Consider the following 19,175-nt stretch of genomic DNA (forward strand, 5'->3'; position numbering starts at 1 on the left):
CTGCTACTTCGTAGATAGCCTTCATTATTGTTGCCTTATGCCGATGCCCTCCTACAAGAGCTGAAGACTATGGGAGTCTAAGGGCTTAGATCATCACGTCTATTGCGATGTCTTGTTTCCGCTAGGGATGGATATGTAACGAAAGCAGGGACCGGCGGCCGGCCTCCAGCAGGGGTCAATATCACTTGTTTTGACGACAACGACAACGATAGCGAGGACGAAGACGACCAGGACGATGAGAACAGCAACAAGCCGACTCAAACCGACAGCATGATCACCACATTACCGATGAGCTTCAATATTCTATTGTCTCGAAAGCAACGCTCAAGTTGGTATCATAAAATGATGGTAAAGACAGGGGTATCTTCAAACACAATCAATCAAACACTCCCAAACACCTTCTCATCAGTCAATTTGCTCGTAGTCATTAACCCAAAGTTCATACGGCGAGAAAACTTGCCGATCCACGAGGCCTGTGTTTCTGTGCCATCAGGGGGAGGTGCTGGTGGCCGGCGACTGGTCAGCCGCCTCTTTCTGCGAGGTCTCGTCTCTGTAGGCGGCATCGTCACGCTGGGAGGCATCTTGTCATCGGTATCGGTGTTCATGAAATACCGAAACGGCCATATGAAGGCTGCAAAAGTGTGCTTTGCCAGCGAATACCCAGCTCTCGTCTGCAACATTATGAGAGCTATGAGGAACGGGACGCAGACACACACCATCGTCACCGGAAAACGCCAGTCCTGCGGCGAGATGGTGAACTCTGTGATGCCAAACACAGACTAGAAGAATATGTTAGCGATCGTGACCCTTATATCATCACACGGGAGTGAACTTACAGTGACGAATGTCAGGGGCAGAAACACCATGGACCCCAAAGTGAGGACCTTGATGTTATCCCCCTGCTCGATAGCCCGCCGGGACTCCTTGATCGAACTCCCGCTAAAGAGCTGGTCGCGCAGGTTCTCAATCTCCTTCCTCGTCGCCGCGTTCTTCGCATGCACCGCCTCCAGATCGCGACAAGCCCGCTCGAGATCGAGACGCAGCGGGGCCATCTTGTCGCGGTACGCCCTGCCTTCGGGAGACTCCGGCGCCGGGTGAGGCCACAACGTCGGGTGTCGTCCGTCCCAGAAGTCATCAGGGAAGTTGTCCCGATAAGCCGACAGCATGGCGCGCAGGCCCTCATTCACGACGCCGAGCGTGTTGTAGGCCCAGAAGTAGCGCCGGATATAGGTGAAGTGCTTGTCCTCGAAGAGCAGCTTGTCCCGCAGCCGGGCGTCGAACATGAAGTCCGTCGGGGGCGTGATGAGCTTGGCGATGCGGGCGTGGAGGGCCAGGTTGCGCTTTGTGGCATCGCGGTATTCCGTGACGAGGGCGTCCATGAAGGCGTAGGGGCCCGAGACAAAGGTCTTACGGGCCTCGGCGTCGCCGCCGCGGAGGGTGTGCTCGTCGTCTGGGAAGGACTGGATGGATAAGAGGTGCCAGGGGGCGAAGGTGTCGAAGAGGAAGCCTTCCTGGGGACCCTCGCGACGGCGGGTTTGCTTGACGGACTGGCGGGGTTGGCCGGAGAGGGAGAGGGCGAGGACGGAGCTGCATTCTGCAATGTCGATGTGGTCTCTGGAGCGTTTGTCTGCGGGACGCTTGTCGTACTTTTGCCACGGGGCGGGCTCGAGGCCGTCACCGACGACGGTGTAGTACTTGAAGGCGAAGAAGAAGCTGCGCTGCCGAAGGTGAGGCGGGGAAGAGTCGCGGGCGAAGGCGCGGTGGACGTAGGCGGTCGTCTTGCCGTTGTTCTCGTGGTCGGTGATGAGGTGGTTGAGGAGCTCCGACATGTCAAAGTAGGGTGCCATGGTCATGTGGAGGGCACCGAGCATGAGGGCCGATGGTTCCTGGAGTATGGTGACGAGGCCGACGGCTTTGCCGTCTGAGTGGATGCCTTTGAGGGCGTTCCATACCGTTGGGGCGTCGACGATCTGGCTGGATGAGGGGATCGCCTCATTTCCCCGGCGTCGGTCTGGCTGTTTCCCGACGGGGCGGGGGCTGCCCTCCTTGTCGACGTCGTAGAGCTCAAAGGTTGAGCTGACGTAGCCCTGGCTTTCGTAGGCTGCAAAGTCGTCGAATTTGGTGCTTTCGTCGATTTCAGCCTGTCTTTTGATGACGTCTGTAAGGGCGATGGCAGCGCCGCCGTTGAAGTCGAATCGTTTCAGATGGCCTAGAAGCTGCGCATCCTCCCAGGAGACTCTCTCGATGAGCTTCGGTGCGGGCGAAGTGAAGGAGCCGTCAGAAGCAACGCGTGGGATGGAGACGTCTAGCAGGGGAAGGTACTCGACGTCGAGCTCAGAGTGGATGGATGAAGGAACATGCTTCTCGCGGGTGTGAGATGGTGGCTGTTTCTCAACAGAGTCGGAGAAAGTTGGGCGGCGCGGACGACGAGGTGTTGGCTGGAAGGCTGCCTCTGAAGAGAGCGTTGGACTTTGAACCGGGCTTTGGACTGGACTATGAGATGGGCGAAGGTGTGGTGAGCGTGGTAGCGTCGTGGAGGCTCTCGAGTCTGATCTCTCTCTGACAGCACCAGCGAGATACTCGTGGAGGCTTCGAAGACTTTGGAGGTATCGTTCATGGCTTGCCTCCACAGCCTTGAGAAGCTCCTCGGGGCTCTGCGAGGACATAATGAGCTACTTGCAAACCGTGATGCGATAAGAATGTTCAAGAATTGCTGCTGAATTATTTTCTATTGTCTCAATCACAAGAGATGAAAAGACATGAATGACGCTGGAGACTGCCGTGGCCTTTTCTACTCACCAGCCCTCCAGCCAGCTCGGTGAGGCACACCGGCGAGCTCCAGAGGCCCTATGTGCATTAGTCTAGGCATCTCTGAGACGATCACACCAAGTGCGGCTGAGCCGCGGATCATTTGCGTGGTGGTGCGTGGGGTGCAACATTCATCTTGTGGCCGTCCAAGAAATGACTCTTTCCCCAAGACTCAGGATGCGAGTATCGGCCGATGCCGAGGCAGCAACATGGCATTGGTAAGCTGGAAGCGGTCGCGGCCAACGACACCGAAACCAAGCTTTCGGCCACTGCGCCGGAGGGGAAGCACGGATGTGTTCCCCGTATGCAGGTTTGTGCGCCCCGACTGTGAGGTGACGCAGATGACGAACTGCCGGGGTTCGAGATACGCGAGACGCACCGGGGAGGGGGAAACATCAAAGTCGATTAAGACGGAATCCAACGTGCGAGAGCGTTGCATGGGTCGGAGACGGAGAGCGATCGCAAAAAGCAGGGCTGTCGAAGGAGGGCCGGTCGCGGGGCGGCTTGCGGCGGCATAGCCCGTGATAGTGCAAATATTGCCTTGGCAGGCGTGGATGGCGCTGCGGACAGACGGATCAATGCTCGACTCCTCTCTTGAGGTGGCCTTTTTTTCTTGTACATGTCTGAGAGTCAGGTAGGGAGGATAACAGAGGGGGAGGGGTAGTCGACGGGGCCCGCCGACCGTTTGAAAATGTCTCAATGACATGATGCAAACGAACACGCTAGATCATGTGGGATTGCTTCGCCGCATGGCACTTGGCATGCATCCGGGGTAGCTGTAACATCGAACTGGCGCTCTTTCACCGAGCGACATTTCGGGCAAGATCACAGGCCATGACTCTTCTGGAGGCGTCGTCACGGGGCAGGCGTCAATCAGCAAATCGCCAAGCACCAAAGCACCATGTGTACAGAAAATCTGTTCATTGCCAGTTCGTATCTAATTACTGGGTATCCCCCAAGCAGCCACATATACTGTAATGGCTCTGTCATCATCCAGGTCGTTGTCTTCGTCTAAACCGCCGTATTGTGCATCATCTAATGAATACCCTCCAAGGCCGGCGTAATAATCGGGGTATGAGCAAAAATTCAAGACACCAAGCACACCAAAAGATCATCTAGTGGGTCGCGACGGCGGGCTTGGCAGGAGCAGGCTCGTCGGCCATGTCGACGTCCATGGCGCCATTATCGGCGGCGGCCTGGCCCTCGCCCTCCTCCTCCTCCAGCTCGTCCTCGCTCTCGCCCTCAATGTCGACGCTGCCGTCATCGGACATCTCATCCTCCTCGCCCTCGGCCTGGGCGGGCTCGCCGTTCTCGACACCGGCCATGGCAGCGTCGTCGCCGTCGGCCTTCTCGCCGTTGGCACCCGTCTCGAGGGCGACCTCAGCCTCTTCCTCCTCGCGCTCCTCGGCGCCGTACTCCTCATCATCGGCAGCAAGGTCGGCTTCAGGCTGCTCGGGAGGGAACTCGGCAGGGGCAGAAGCCTCGTTGTCCCTGGACACATGTCAGCTCCATCACACATTGTTTTTCCCCCCACCCATAGAACATACCACTTGATGGCGAAGCGAGTCACACGGGGCTTCTCGGCGAGGATGTTGCGGCGGACGCGCTCGATGATGGGCTTGGAGGGAGGTTCCGCGTTGAGCTCCTCGGAGTCATACTCGTTGTTGACATAGTAGCCAACACGGACGAACTCACGACCGTCGTAGGCACAGGTCAGGAGGACGACGGTGACGCCGATAACGTCGGCGTCGGGGATCTTGGAAGTGTTGGGGGCATCGGCCTCGAAGACGAACTTGTTGGTGCCGACGGGAATGGGGCCAACCAAAAGGCTGTCAAGCTCCTGATCGTACTGGTCGCTGTGGCCTTTGGGTCAGAGAATGGCGGTGTATGTGAAAAATCCACTTTGACTAACCTGGTAGCCGAGCCAACGTAGGTGAGCTTCCACTCGAGGTCTGGTGAAAAATTGTCAGCGGGGGTGTATTGGGAGACGGAAAGATGCATCACATACCCTTCTCAAGCGACTCGAGGCACTCGAAGGTGATCTCGAACTCGTACTTGTCGGTGAACTTGGCGGGATTGTTCAGAATCTGAACGCCCAGAAGCGAGACGATAGACATCGTGGAATATGGGTGACCTGTCGGTATGCGAGGGTAGGATGGAAAAGTAGATGCAAGAAGGTCTGCGCGACCTGAGCGAAGCAGAATGTGAAGGGGAGAAAAGGATAAAGTGCTGAACTGCAACGGGGGAGGCGGTGGAGGAGAGGTGTTTTGGGAAGGATGGATTGTTGACGGCGGGCTGCAGAGATGGAAAGAGAAGGTATCGTTCGTCCCGGTCAATTGCGACGGGACAACGAACGAACGTGGGACGCGCCTGCGTTGACCGCGAATTTCGCGTAGAGTGGTATCCACTCCGGAAGCTAGCCGCTCTCGTCTAGCGCGAGCTGTCAGCCACCCTGAGGCGTCGAGACACGGGGCATCGCGCAGGCAACGAAGCTCCTTTGTGTGGCACGCACCCAGCTGCCTTATCTTATCGCAGCTGCCGTCGCATCCGATGTTTATCCAGGTGACCGCCTAACTGCGCTAGCCTGATTTCGGCGCTTGCTCATCCATCAATCTTTCTCGTCGCCAACTCTCAGCCTTCCAAATTTGCGGTCCTCGTGCTTGTTGTCATTGCCATCTGCTCCGCCGTCGACCGCGGCCATCAGTGACTTTCCGAATCGCGCATCATCAGAGTCTTTACAGCTGCTTATTTCACTTTGATTGTCTTTGACCGACCCACGAATCAATCTTTCTGCTCTGGAAGCTGCAGCGCATCTGCGCCTGCGATCCATCAGCTCACAGCCATCACGTCAACCTCTTCGTCCCAGTGCTTGCCTGCGAGAACTTTTGCGAACCGTCTCCATCGATCGACAGCATCATTCAGATATCTGCCATATACCTTTGCGACGAACGCTGAGCTCCGCCGCCGCAATGGATTCCGAACTCCCAGAGAACGGCCAACACGTTGAGGGTGCGTCTTGGGGAGAAGAGGGATATGGAGGAGAAGAGATTCAGCATAGCGACCAACAAAGTCAAGATCCTGCCTTCTCACTTGATGCTGCGAATGGTGACCAAGAAGATGCTGGCGAATACGACCCCGAGTCGGTCAGCTACGACCCAGCCTCCGTTTCGATAACTCCAGTCCCACAGATCACAGAGTCCCAGAGCCCGACCGTTCCCACTCCGCCTGCGTCCGCGAAACCAAAATCGGGCAAGCCCAAGACCAAGGGAGGATTCCTAGTGGGAGACTCCGATGATGAGGAGGAAGACGCGTCGACCCCGGCTTCGAGCACTGTTGCTGCGCCGGCTGCCGTCGCGCACAATCCTTCCCCCCTTCATGCGTCCATACCAGCTCAGAATGCCCCTGCAGAACAGCTGCACGAGGCTGTCCCTGTGAGAGCCCCCAGTGCTGCGTCTGCTTCTGCTGTGGCTCCCGCCCCTGCCCCCGCTCCCGTCCCTACTCCTGTGCCGGCTGCTCAAGCTGGCCAGTCTGTCCAGACCAGAGACCCTAATGACACGATTGGTATCTTGGAGGACCGTGTGAAGGAGGATCCTCGTGGCGATATGGATGCGTGGCTATCTCTGATCGCAGAGCACCGCCGCAATGACCAGTTGGATGAGCTCCGCAGTGTGTACGATCGGTTTGTGCAGGTGTTCCCTCAAGCAGTAAGTCGAACCTCCATGAAAGAGACTCTGGTACTAAAAGGTTGCAGGCCGAAATTTGGGCACAATGGGCTCAGCTTGAGCTGGACTCAAACCGATTTCAGACCGCAGAAGAGCTCTTCAACCGCTCCCTCGTCAATGCCCCCAATGTTCAACTGTGGACTGTCTACCTGAATTACATTCGCAGGCGGTACGACCTCAACAACGACCCGAATGGCGAAGCGCGCCGAATTCTCAGCATGTCGTACGAGTTCGTCGTCAGCTCTGTTGGTATCGACCGTGACGCCGGTCAGCTTTGGAAGGACTACATCCAGTTTATCAAGAGCGGGCCCGGCCAGGTTGGAGGCAGCGGTTGGCAAGACCAGCAGAAGATGGACCAGTTGCGGAAAGCCTACCACCGTGCCATCACGGTGCCCACTTCAGCTCTCACAGACCTATGGAAGGATTATGACCAGTTTGAAATGAGTCTCAACAAGACCACCGGCCGACAGTTCATTCAGAAGCGCTCCCCTGCGTACATGACTGCCAAGGCGTCTAACTCGCAGCTTGACCGCCTTATTCCTAGGCTTCAACGGAGTACCCTTCCTCGCCTCCCTCCCGCCCCTGGCTTTGACGGCGATCAGGAGTTTATGGAGCAGGTCGACCTCTGGAAGAAATGGATACAATGGGAGAAGGAAGACCCCTTGGTTCTACAGGAAGAGGAGCCCGAAGCTTACACAGCCCGCGTGCTCTACTGCTACAGGCAAGCGTTGATGGCGCTTCGCTTCTGGCCGGAGATGTGGGTCGACGCAGCTGAGTGGTGTTTTGCCAATAACGTTGTCAAAGACGGCAAAGAGCTTGGGTTGTCTTTCCTGACCGACGGTATCACGGCGAACCCTGAGAGTGTCTTGCTGGCACTCAGACACGGTGACCGCGTCGAGATGACATATCCTGCGGGTGACGACGATGCGAGCAAGGCCGCTCGCGCAAAGGCTATTCGGGAGCCCTACAGCCAGGTTCTCGACAATCTCTATGCCATGTCGAAGAAGCTCAAGGAACGGGAAGAGCAGGCCATTCGCAGGATTGAGGAAGCTGCGGCTTTCGATCCCAACATCAAGGACTCTATCGAGCGCAACGATGATGATGTTGATGGTGAGGCCCCATCGGCTGAACTTGCCAAGGAAGAGCGCGTCAAGGCTGTGAAGCAGGGTTTCTCGGTGCAAACCGATATGCTGAAGCGTACCATCTCGTTTGTGTGGATTGCGCTTTGTCGGGCTGCGCGCCGAACGCAGGGCAAGGGAAGCGCCAGCCAAGGTCTCCGTCAAGTGTTCATCGAGGCAAGGAGCCGTGGCCAGTTGACCAGCGACGTCTACATTGCTGTTGCCAAGATGGAGGCACTCATCTACAACGACCCAGCTGGCGGCAAAATCTTCGATCGTGGTGCAAAGCTCTTCCCGGAGGATGCTAGCTTCATGCTTGAATATATCAAGTTCTTGCACTCCAAGGGGGATACGACAAGTAAGAACTCAATCAGGCGTGTATAGATTCGTACTAACCCATGACAGATGCCCGCGTTGTCTTCGAGACCTGTGTCAACCGCCTGACGCAGAAGGAAGAGAAGAGGGACCAGGCGAAGGCGCTCTACTCTTACTTCCACAAGTATGAGTCGCAATTCGGCGAACTGTCCTCAATCGCCGAACTTGAAAAGCGCATGTCCGAACTCTGGCCTGCCGACTCCAAGCTTGCCCACTTTGCCAGCCGCTTCTCCGTTGAGACCTTCGACCCTATCGCCTACCGCCTCATCATCTCACCTGCTGTTCAATTGCGACCTAGGATGCTCATCCCCGTCGTTGAGCAGCCCACATCTGTGCGCCAGACTCCCATGCCTGTGCCAATTCGACAGACTGCCAGCCCCGCTCCACAGTACATGGGAGTCACCAACTCACCCAAGCGCGCCTTCCCTGGCGATGACTATGAAGAGCTCAACAGACCACGGAAGCTTGCTAGAGGAGAGTCGCCTCTTAAAGGTGCTGCCGGTCGTCGTCTCGACCAACAGCGACGAAACCAAGGGGCACCGCTCTCCAGAGACATTACCTTTTTCCTTGGTATCCTCCCTCCTGCCCACGCCTACGCTCACTCGCCCGATGCCTACCGCCTGAATGTTCACAACCTCGTCGGCCTTATTCAGAACACCCCGGTGCCCGACTACAGCACTTGGAAATCTAACCCGGACCCTCGTTCCAGGCAAAACAACGGTATGCAACCCCCCTCTCATGGCCGCCAGGCCTCTGGTGACTATGCCGGATATGGTGTTGGCGGACGAAGCTCTCCTCAACGGACTCTCAGTCCGTTTGAAGGTTCCGGCCGTCGTCTGGCATCTGGTTACAGAAGTTCTCCCCTTCGACCTGGTTCCAGTGGCGGATCTTCCGAGCCCGCTATACCGTTGGCAACTGTGCCTTACGACCCAAACCTGGCCTGGACCCAAACTCCCTCTGGCTATCAAGCACCTCCACAACCATACGGAAGATATCAGTATTGAACCATGGACTGACGATGAACGTAGGCAACGGTTTCCGCAGAGGTTGGGCTTAGTCGCTGGCGTTGGCATTTTGTTGTTGCACGACCCTCTTTCTGATGGCAAGAGCCTTTCGAATGGTCGCTACAGCCGTGATCTCAACGATCAACTGGTCTTCTGCTCGCGGCATAATGACTTGTCGCCGTCACGTACGTGGGCCCACGACGTCAACCATTTTCTTTTTTTCGATATCAGCTATGCGGGCCTTTCTCGCGATTCACGGAGGAACAACACCGCAAGTCGACAGAGTTGTTCTGTATAATACAAAAGTTAGGGGACTGCATCGACGGGGCGTTCGGGGTGGTAGATATTCATTTGATATGCTCCCACGGGGGCACATTCTTAAACAGAAATTCGTCATTCGAGCGACATTACTCAACTCGATGGCTCATGACGACCCAAACTGGGATGACAGGTGGATAGGTAGCAGGAAAGCATCAGCTGGTTTCATGGTGAGCCAGCACCCCAATACAAATCAATCTCCTCATGTTGTCTTCCACCTTAGTTCCTTTGACTCTACTCTCCCTTCCCTTTTCTTTCATGCAGTGTTTCTGGAGCGCAGGCACCTTTGTACAGCTTGAAGAACGTCACGATAATGCAGTCACAGTGGATCTTCTCTTCTGCTGTCTCGCCCCTTTAACGCACACTCCGAAGAGCTCGACCAGCCCCCAGGCGGTGAGGAGCAAAGTCTCTGCAGCAAGGTGAAGTTCAGCAAAGACCACTCGGCTTAATGCCTCTCGACCTCTGGTGATCCCTATGAGTTGTCTTAGGGCATGGATGAAGGATCAGCCCACAAACCCTGTTGAGTTGAGCAATATCTGCTCGGGTGTCCCCTCAAGTCTGCGTCAAGCTCACCTTCGCCCAGGAAGATTTTGATTTCGATTTTGATGCCCAGGCCAAGACCCAGAGCTGAGGAAAAGCTCGGTTGGTAGTTTTATCAAACTGAAGACAATCTCAGTAGCCATCAGTCTGTTATATCGCTGCCCTTGCCGTCCCTGGCGTTGTTTCTGTTGCCGCTGCCTTCGGTGTTTCTGTCGGCGCCGCCGTTCCTGTCATCCACTATCGTCCGCTGTCGTCGATTCTCGTCCACGTCCGTCGACATCTTCCCCCTTCAACCTTCCCATCCCCTTTCGGCTCACAACACCACAACTTCGACTTCGCGACAGCACCTCACAAAAGCAGCAAAGATTGCTCTTGCCGTCTCCTGCTACGGTGATACCTTCCTCATCCAAAGGTTCGTTACTGCCATCTCCGCCATACCTCCTTCCTCACCCTGCCCTCCTTCCCATCCATCATGAACTGCTAGCGCGGTTTTGACCCCTCGAGATGTCTATATAATGGCACCTTTTTTCCCCAGAGCCTCCAACTTTTCTTCTCCTCCACACACACATCAACAGCTCACACTTTCACATCCAGCCCAGCAGACCTTAGTCACAACAGTCAATCACAACAAGGTAAGCCAAGACATACCTCACCCACCTTCAGCGCCATACCATCACTCTACCTCTGTCACATCCATCTCCGTACACACCTGCGGTTTGCTAACTTTATCACCAGCTTCGAAAATCAGCTTCTCTGAACTCTTCTAAGGTAAGCACAAACAGCTTGCTACCCTGCCAACTGCCGTCTCCAGATCGCCACTCCTTCCCTCCTTCATCTTGTGCTTCCTGCCTCTCGTGAGCAGCGGCCGTCCCAAAATCCCCTCCTCAAGCACTACAAAAGAGCGTCTTCTCCTCCACTTCAACTCAAACTTCTTCCTCCACACACAACAACTACAACTCAACAACTCACATTTCACTTTCACATCCAGCTTCAACCCAAGCAACATCCATCCGTTCACATCCAAGGTATGCCAACCACATGGTCTATGACAAACATTGGTCCTGCATCTACATTGCTGCCGTTGCCCCCGCCTTCCCTGCTGGCATCGTCACTGCTCTTGCTGCTTCTACCACTGCTATTACCACTGTTCCTGCCCCTGCCCGTGCTGCTTCTTGCCTCTTCTGAACGGAAGTCGCAAACATCACCTTCAAGCACTACAAAAAGGCCTCTTCTCTCCCACTTCAACACAAACTTCCTCCTCTCTCCACACACAAACAACCGCAACTGCAAACAACATCAACTGACATCTGCTTTCGCAGCCTACAAACAACTTTCTCCAGACCACCGCAACAGCAACCCGCAGTCAACCACCAACCACCAACCACCAACTACCGACAGCCAAGGTAAGCACCTCCAAACTCGCTACTTCCTGACAACGTCATCACACTTGCCTGGTCCTTCCGGATTACTACTTCCTTCCTTCTGTGGTCTCTTCAGACTTCAGCTCCGTCTATTTAAATCCTCCTCTTCTCCCATCCATCCTCCCCTCAACTCAACCCACTTCACAACACAACAAGCCACTCAACGCACAACAAATCACTTCACATACCAGCAACAATTCACGTACTAACTTCACTATCAAGATGTCTTCCGGCAGCCCCGCTCGTTCTCGCTCCGGCTCCCAGGCCGCCCAGCGTCCCAACCCCTTCGGCCCTTCGATGGGCTTCGACCCGGCCAAGCCTGAGGGCGGTCCTGAGAAGGACCACAAGAACACTCGAATCGACTTGCCTGCAGAGGCGTACACCGTCGGCGCGGATAGAAAAAACGCCGGCGAGACGCCTTTCGCCAAGCGCCCTGGATTCAACACGGCCGGCAAGCCTTGCAACCTTGAGGTCAACCAGTTCCGAGTCAAGTCCTGGAACGACAAGGCCACCATTTACCAGTACGACGTCATGATCTCGCCCACCCCGATGAAGTACAACGTCGTCTTCCAGAAGGTCTGGAAGCATGCCACGGTCCAAGCGATGCTCAAGAAGTACAAGTGCCTGTGGCTCTGCGACGGTCGCAAGCTCGCCTGGGCTCCCGTTGCCATCAACCGTGGTGAGGAGCGTCTCACCATCGACCTTGATGAGGGCCTTCCCCCTCCCAAGAGCGGCAAGCCCCGCCGTAAGGATGACAACAAGTTCTTCTTCGTCATTCGTCAGACAAAGCAAATTCATCTGTCTGCCCTGGAGGCCTACCTCAACAACCGAATGGACTGGGACAACTCCGTCCTTGAGGCGATGAACTTCCTGGATCACCTGGTCCGGCAGTACCCCACGGAAAACCTCCTCTCCATCAAGCGCAACTTCTACAACGAGCATCGCAAGAAGGCCTTCGACCTTGGCAACTGCATCGAGCTTGTCAAGGGTGTGTACGCGTCCGTTCGCATGAACCAGTCCTTCAGCGGTAGCATTGGTCGAGGACTTGGACTGAATGTGGACGTCGCCAACACTGCCTTCTGGAAGGGCAACATGCAGTTGCACATGTTCGTCCGTTCCTTCCTCGAGACCTGCGACAAGAGATGGAAGAACCAGAGCCCCGATGACATTGCCAGGCTTCTTGCGCCCGTCCGCCAAAACAGCAAGAACGGCGCCGTCTTCGTCATGTCTGACGCCTTCAAGCACCTGCGCAAGCTGGCCAAGCTGCGTTTCACCCCTCGCCATCGGGGCAAGGAGGACTGGGCGAAGGTCTACGTAATCAAGGCCATCGCATTCGGGCAGGATTACGGCGAGAGAGGCGCCACCGCCAACAACATCAAGTTCACCAACAACGGCGAGGAAATGACGGTCGCAGAGTACTTCCAGAAGACCTACGGCTTCAAGCTTCAGTTCCCCAACTGGCCCCTCATCGAGACTCAGAAGGCCGGCTTCTTCCCCATGGAAGTCTGCATTATTAAGCCAATGCAGCGCTACCCCTACAAGTTGGGTCCTGACGAGACGGCTATGATGATCAAGGGCGCCGTCACGCGTCCCAACGTGCGCAAGGCGGACATCATGGAGGCGAAGGCCCAGTTGGCGTGGAAGGATGACCCCTACCTCAAGCAGTACGGTGTCGTCTTCGACGAGGCTATGGCGAAGACCCAAGGCTGCTTGCTTGAGCCCCCCAAGATCCAGTATGCGAACAACGTCGTCAGCCCCATGTTCGCCGGCCGCTGGGACCTTCGCGGCAAGAAGTTCTGGGTCGGCAACCGTCAGCCCCTGCAGTCCTGGGGTATTCTCATCCTTGAGGACTCGACCAGAAAGCCTGCTGCCGACCAGTTCGTCAAGATGTTCAAGCAGACCTACACTGGTCATGGAGGCAAGATTCTGAAGGACGCTGTTGTCATTGACAGCGAGTCTAGACAGGGTGACATGGCCTTGGCCTTGGCCAACGGCTACAAGGCGATCAAGAAGGCTACGGGCATGACGCCCCAGCTGATCTTCTGCGTCCTGCGCTTCAACAACGCTGGCTCCTACGAGCGCATCAAGAAGTCTGCGGACTGTCGCTTCGGCGTCCTCACCCAGTGCGTTCTTGCCCGCCACGTCGAGAAGAACCAAGGCCAGTACCACTCGAATGTCGCCATGAAGGTCAATGCCAAGCTGGGCGGTATTACCTGCCGCATCCCGAACCAGAAGCTTGGCCCGAACAGCAAGGCCCCTGCCTTCTTCGAAAGGGTGACGATGATGATTGGCGTCGATGTCTCCCACGCGACCCCCGGCATCGATGCCCCTTCCATGGCCACGATGACTATGTCCATGGACCAGGACGCCACCTTCTACGCCGCTGCAGTCGACACCAATGGCTACCGGGTCGAGATGCTCTCTCCCGTCAACACTCGCAACTTCCTGGCCCGCCTGATGCCTACCTGGCACAAGCGCATGGGTCACCCGGCTCCTCCTCCCCACATCATCTACTTCCGCGATGGTGTCTCTGAGGGCCAGTACGCCCAGGTTCTCGAATACGAGATCGGCACGCTGAAGGCCATCTTCAAGGAGAAATACCCCGGCGCGACCCTTCCCAGGTTCACCGTCATCGTGGCTACCAAGCGTCACCACGTCCGCTTCTTCCCCCAGCAGGGTGACAAGAACGGAAACCCTCTGCCCGGCACCCTTCTCGAGAAGGAGGTCTGCCACCCCTTCTGGTGGGACTTCTATCTCTGCTCGCATGTCGCCATTCAGGGCACGGCCCGCCCTGTCCACTACACTGTGCTTGTCGACGAGGCCAACATGAAGCCCAACGATCTGCAGAAGATGATCTACGGCCAATGCTACCAGTACGCTCGTAGCACCACCCCTGTCTCTCTGCACCCGGCCATCTACTACGCCGACCTGGCTGCCGGCCGCGCTCGTGCCCATGAGAACATTGCAACTTCCCAGGGCTTCCGCAGCGGACCCAAGGCGGCCGAGATGGTCGAGGAGTACGGCGCTCGTGGCCAGAGCATGTTCGACGGCGACAGACCTACCGAAGCTCTTCAGCTTCTGCCCCTCGGCGGCGCCAGTGGTGATGCCGACCCCGCCTCGACCGAGATGTTCAGGAACACCATGTGGTACATCTAAAGGCGACACAGGACGATGCGGAAAGATGATGGAAGGGAAGGCAGAGGAAGGAAAGACGATGGCACGAGATGATGGCACGAGATGATGGCACGAGATGATGGCACGAGAGAAGATGACAATGGCACGGTAGACGAGAAGATTCAAGACAGCAGAGATGATATCAGAGAGGAAACCGGACATTGAGGATATTCACAGCAGAAAATGGTTAGCTAGTTCAGGTATTGAGCTGCTTGGGTGAGCAGGCACTAGATAGCGAACTTGTGGTCATTTCTGAAATCAGCTGCATCTACGTGACTACGTGACGTGACAATCGCTTGCATGGAAGCTCACTAACAAAGTCAGACTTCTCGAGTTTGAAGTTATCTTAGGGCGACTTTTGATCAAGTCAGCGAGGGAGGTAGCTGGGTTTGAGAGGAAAATGAGAAAGACAACATAGATGGATGCAAAAGGTTTTATCGGAAGAGTCTGAAAACCGGAGTCAAAGAGGTACCTCGATCAGACGCACAACAGACACTAATGGGAAGCAAATTTCAAGGTTCCTCAGCTCCGTGTCATAACTCGAGAAAGATGCCTGCTCGGATTTAATTGAAAAGCCATTCGTCTCTGTCTCCGCCCTTGGGAGCGTCAAAGTCAGTTGCGTTTACTCTGGGGTATCGACAGACATGTAGACCCATAGCCCCTGGAGAGTATCGAGATATTTAGGGAAAGATATTGAGACTTCATGGGAAAGTCTCGTCGTTGCCTTTACAAAGGTGTCAATTATCATCGGAGAAAGGATGCTTCATAGTACAAAGGCCCCGCCCGCCCCCTTGTGTCTAACTCACGATCTTCCCATCGCAACATCCATAAAACCTTGCATCTACTCTGCATCAATCAACTACACTTAAACAATCATTCAAGATGGCTGGTTCCAAGACATGCGAATCCAAAGTCTCTGGAATTAGTGACGAGAGTCCCGAATTCAAGACATCTGGTACTTTCAGAGACCATGATGAGAGCACGCATGAACATCACCAGTGCTTGGCAAGGCAGGAACGCTTGCTCGCCAAATTTCTCAGCGGTTGTATCATCTTCGCAGTGGTTTTAATCTTTTACATGGTGTTGTTTGTGGTGATTGCACCTGCAAATGAAGTTGGCAACATGTCGAAGAAGACGACTGGACACAGGGCAGCCACGGAGACCGTCACAGCAACCCAAACCTCCACGACAACCATCACGACTGGCATCACGGCAATCCTTCCCACGAAAACGAGAACGAGCACTGTTACTGTCACTGCCACTGCAACGCCCACTCCGTCGGCTCAGCCAGATGACACCCACTACCCTTTGACGTCCCATGGAACGCAGTCCGACATCGACTGGCTCTCAAATACCATTTTCGCCCCGATCCCCGCGGAGATCTTGACGCCGCCCAAGAGAGTCATAGACGGCTACTTCGATCACAACTACTGCGGAAACTCACTGCGTCCTTTCGACTTCACCAAGAGCAAGCCCATGAATCCTACGGAGCTGCAGCACCAGATCGGAGCCAAGATGCTGCCGATCAGGGAGGGACGTTACGTCGGCGACAGACACTTCGATATCAATATCGACCTCAGAGTTGGAGCGGAGAAGGCCAAGGAGCACAAGCAGAAGGTCTGCGGCATGCTTCGCAAGTCTGGGGGTGGATTCATCCTGCGCAAGATTGGAGGAAGGGAAGGCTACTCGTACGAAGCCATTCTTGACGACAACGCAATCGTGGAGATTGCAAAGATGGAGGAGGTTTCTGCGGTCTTTCACCACCAAGTCCCGCGGGATCGTTTCCGTAGCAAGGAGTAGACTTGGTGATTTGAGGGAGATGGGCATTATGGGGATCTAGATATCTCCTCGAAAACTAGATTGGTACATATAATGAGAATGAGAGTTATGTCTATACTATCGTAATCAACGAAGCCTGTGATGAAACCGTGTCGGTATGCAACCTTGTCGGAGAAACGGTGCGAAAGTTTCAAGCAAACCCAGCTGTCGGCGATGAAGAATGCAAAAGTTTCAACTGTCCTAAGACTGACTTCTTATATTTTAGAGTTTGTTGTTTTCATGGCAAAAGCTATCAAAGGTGGGAGGTGTACGGGAGACACGTACACCGAAGCCGACCACAACCATCCAGGCGTTTATATCTTAAAGACCAGGTATCTCAAGGTACTCTAAGTCCCAAACTTTTATAAAGTAGCTCTCTGCACAGTCATTTCTTATCAGTTGAATTTTCCCTCCAACACCACCGCATCATCATCAATCTCCTCCGATCTTGATACCTCCACATACATCAAGAATATCAATACTTACAATGACTCGCCAAGCTGTACAATACCGATTCACAGATCGAAAGATTGGTGAGTTGGCGCTTCTGTTCATTTGCGTCGGAATGTATTTGTATCACCTCAGTTACCTTGCGCTTCAAGCTTTCTCACGCCCAGGGTCAACTACTTATGGAACTCACGTCACTCACAACTGCACCCACCACATCGTTGTCAACACGATTAACGACAATGACTCCTACGCGCCCTTCAATCCAACATCAGAGATAACTGAGCCCCCGATCTCCTATGCCACGGAGACGCTGGCAGACGACATTGGAAGTATGCCGTTTTGGATGTGGTTCGGTGGACCAGAACCACCTGGTTGGTGCGGATCTCAACTGTCGCCATACACGATAGCACATCAGCCATACGATTTCCGTAAACTTGAAGAACGACTCGGCGACAAGCTGGAGACATTTCAGGAACCGGGAGTTGTCATGAGAGGGCTCTTCCGCATTTTGCTCGACCCCGGCGTTTTCCCTTCTCCGCCATCTTCGATGACGGTCAGCGGAAGGCTTTCAGCAGAGGATTATGCAAAGACGGAATCGTCCTACACGAACATGGTGAGGACCTACGCCATGACGAAACGCAACATTATGGCTACACACATCAACGCAGTCTGTCGCATCCTGAAGACAGACAGCGCCCAAGGCGTCGTGAAGAACTTCGAGGCAGACACGCTCAGGACCATGACTTATGTTGGTGCTTTTGATGAAGATACACTGGTGGCAATTTCAAGTTTGCCTGGGGTGGCCAAGATTGCCTATGTGCGTGCGGATGGGAAGCGACGATAGGTAGTGTTCTTAGCTCGGGTCGGTCAGTAAGAGTGTCATATTCAATCATGTTAAACTGAAAAAGATATCGTCGATGCCCTGGGTTCTTCTGGCCGCCACTAGGGATCTAGACTTTGTCGGCCACTATCTACCGACACCAACACCGGAGTTGAAGAAAAACAACCCTAAAAGCTTTCCAATAAAGATACGTTGCAATTCAGTGACTTTTCTTTGTGCTGTCGAATTCCAATAGCACTAAATCTCATCGTTGTGTTGCCGAAGGAGGTGTTTTTCTTTGTTCGGGGAGACCCGGGCTAGGTGCCTGAGATAATGCTCTCCCAGCCACGTTTCCAGCTGGGCTTCCGCTGGTGCCGCTGACTAGCGGCGTCAGAATTCTAAGAAAGGGTTCTTCTGATGGGATAGGAAGATGTCTATCTCCTTTTAAAGGGGCGACGGGCAGACCCTGCCCCCTAACTCCTACTGCCCGTCGACAACATCAAGATGACACGCAAGACACCACAACCGTATCAGGGGACGACCCCAGGAAAGGAGACACACACCTGGAGCCCTCAGATGACTCAAGATACAAGACTCACAGGCCTAAACTATTTCCGAACCCTCATCGTTCTATGCGCGCTGGTATGCTGCTTGATCGGCAGCCAGCTGCTCAGCATTTCAAGATGCGCCGGGAACTGCATCCTGGAACACGCAAGCCCCATTGTACCGTACATGCCGGTCGAGACAGCAGCACCGTTTGAGAAAGCCGACGACCCCTTGAAGTGGTACATTGCCATCGGTTTCGGCCAAAACCGCTGCGTGGGCTCCATATCTCCTTTCGCCTCGCCTCAGACGAATCGGTCAGATCCCGCCGAGCTTCTTGAGCGCATCGGGGACAAATTCAAGCCTCGCGGTGATGGGACAGCCACGTTTGACAAGCACTACACCATCTCGCTCAAGTTGTCGGAGCCGGAGGTGCAGAACCATCTCGATACGGTGTGTACCTTGCTCAAGGTGCCTGGGGCCCGTGGATTCATCAGCTACTGGCCAGGAGAGGGTGGGAGTCTCAAGTACTCGAACTACGTCGGCGCTTTTGACGACGACACGCTGGTGATGATCTCCAAGCTGGCTGGGGTTCTCGAGATTCTTCCGACTTTGGCTTCAGGCGACAGGGAGAGCTGGGTGAAGGAGATTGGGGCTGATGCGGAGGAGGGCAATGATCTCAGTCAGGCCATCAGAGAGAAGGTTGGGCATGCTGCAGCGTGGTTGCGGTCTTGAGAGACTTTGATGCTCATTAAACTTTATCAGTTTTTTGTATTCATTTCGCAGATTCAGTGTGTAAAGCCCCCGTCTGTAGACACGAAGTCTATCTTGCTGGATTATGTTTCCACCCGCCTTGTGCCGCTACCTTGTTTGCTTGCCTATTTTATTTAATGGGCCGCGGAACCTCCTCGTGACACTTTGGACGACCTATCTTCCTGCTAAATATTCGCTCAGCATGAGTAAGCACTCGATACAACGACTTGGCAATGCCAGAGGCTCCTTCGATCGCCTCGCGCAAGCCGTCCAATTCATCGCCCACATCAGCATCATCCTCTGCGCCTTGG

At 54.8% G+C, this 19,175-nt stretch overlaps 5 protein-coding genes across 5 annotated transcripts; 3 read left to right on the plus strand and 2 right to left on the minus strand.

The window, feature by feature from the left end:
- Positions 1–380: 380 nt before the first annotated feature.
- On the minus strand, positions 381–2,666 carry CGCS363_v007013 (uncharacterized protein; the record flags this gene model as incomplete). Its single annotated transcript, XM_036638862.1, has 2 exons — positions 381–779; positions 837–2,666. The coding sequence occupies 2 exons, from the start codon at positions 2,664–2,666 to the stop codon at positions 381–383; spliced, it is 2,229 nt and encodes a 742-aa protein (XP_036496838.1).
- A 1,257-nt stretch (positions 2,667–3,923) lies between these two features.
- Positions 3,924–4,925, minus strand: ASF1 (Histone chaperone ASF1; the record flags this gene model as incomplete). The annotated part of the gene is made up of 4 exons (XM_036638863.1): positions 3,924–4,299; positions 4,356–4,664; positions 4,721–4,760; positions 4,817–4,925. The coding sequence occupies 4 exons, from the start codon at positions 4,923–4,925 to the stop codon at positions 3,924–3,926; spliced, it is 834 nt and encodes a 277-aa protein (XP_036496839.1).
- A 10,437-nt stretch (positions 4,926–15,362) lies between these two features.
- On the plus strand, positions 15,363–16,280 carry CGCS363_v007015 (uncharacterized protein; the record flags this gene model as incomplete). Its single annotated transcript, XM_036638864.1, has 1 exon — positions 15,363–16,280. The coding sequence occupies one exon, from the start codon at positions 15,363–15,365 to the stop codon at positions 16,278–16,280; it is 918 nt and encodes a 305-aa protein (XP_036496840.1).
- A 505-nt stretch (positions 16,281–16,785) lies between these two features.
- CGCS363_v007016 (uncharacterized protein) lies at positions 16,786–17,592 on the plus strand (the record flags this gene model as incomplete). Its single annotated transcript, XM_036638865.1, has 1 exon — positions 16,786–17,592. The coding sequence occupies one exon, from the start codon at positions 16,786–16,788 to the stop codon at positions 17,590–17,592; it is 807 nt and encodes a 268-aa protein (XP_036496841.1).
- Positions 17,593–18,072: 480 nt separating this feature from the next.
- CGCS363_v007017 (uncharacterized protein) lies at positions 18,073–18,846 on the plus strand (the record flags this gene model as incomplete). The annotated part of the gene is made up of 1 exon (XM_036638866.1): positions 18,073–18,846. The coding sequence occupies one exon, from the start codon at positions 18,073–18,075 to the stop codon at positions 18,844–18,846; it is 774 nt and encodes a 257-aa protein (XP_036496842.1).
- Positions 18,847–19,175: the final 329 nt, after the last annotated feature.

The sequence above is a fragment of the Colletotrichum siamense genome, assembly GCF_013390195.1.
Source record: "Colletotrichum siamense strain Cg363 chromosome Unknown KSG_Cg363_contig04, whole genome shotgun sequence".
Taxonomy (NCBI): Eukaryota; Fungi; Ascomycota; class Sordariomycetes; order Glomerellales; family Glomerellaceae; genus Colletotrichum; species Colletotrichum siamense.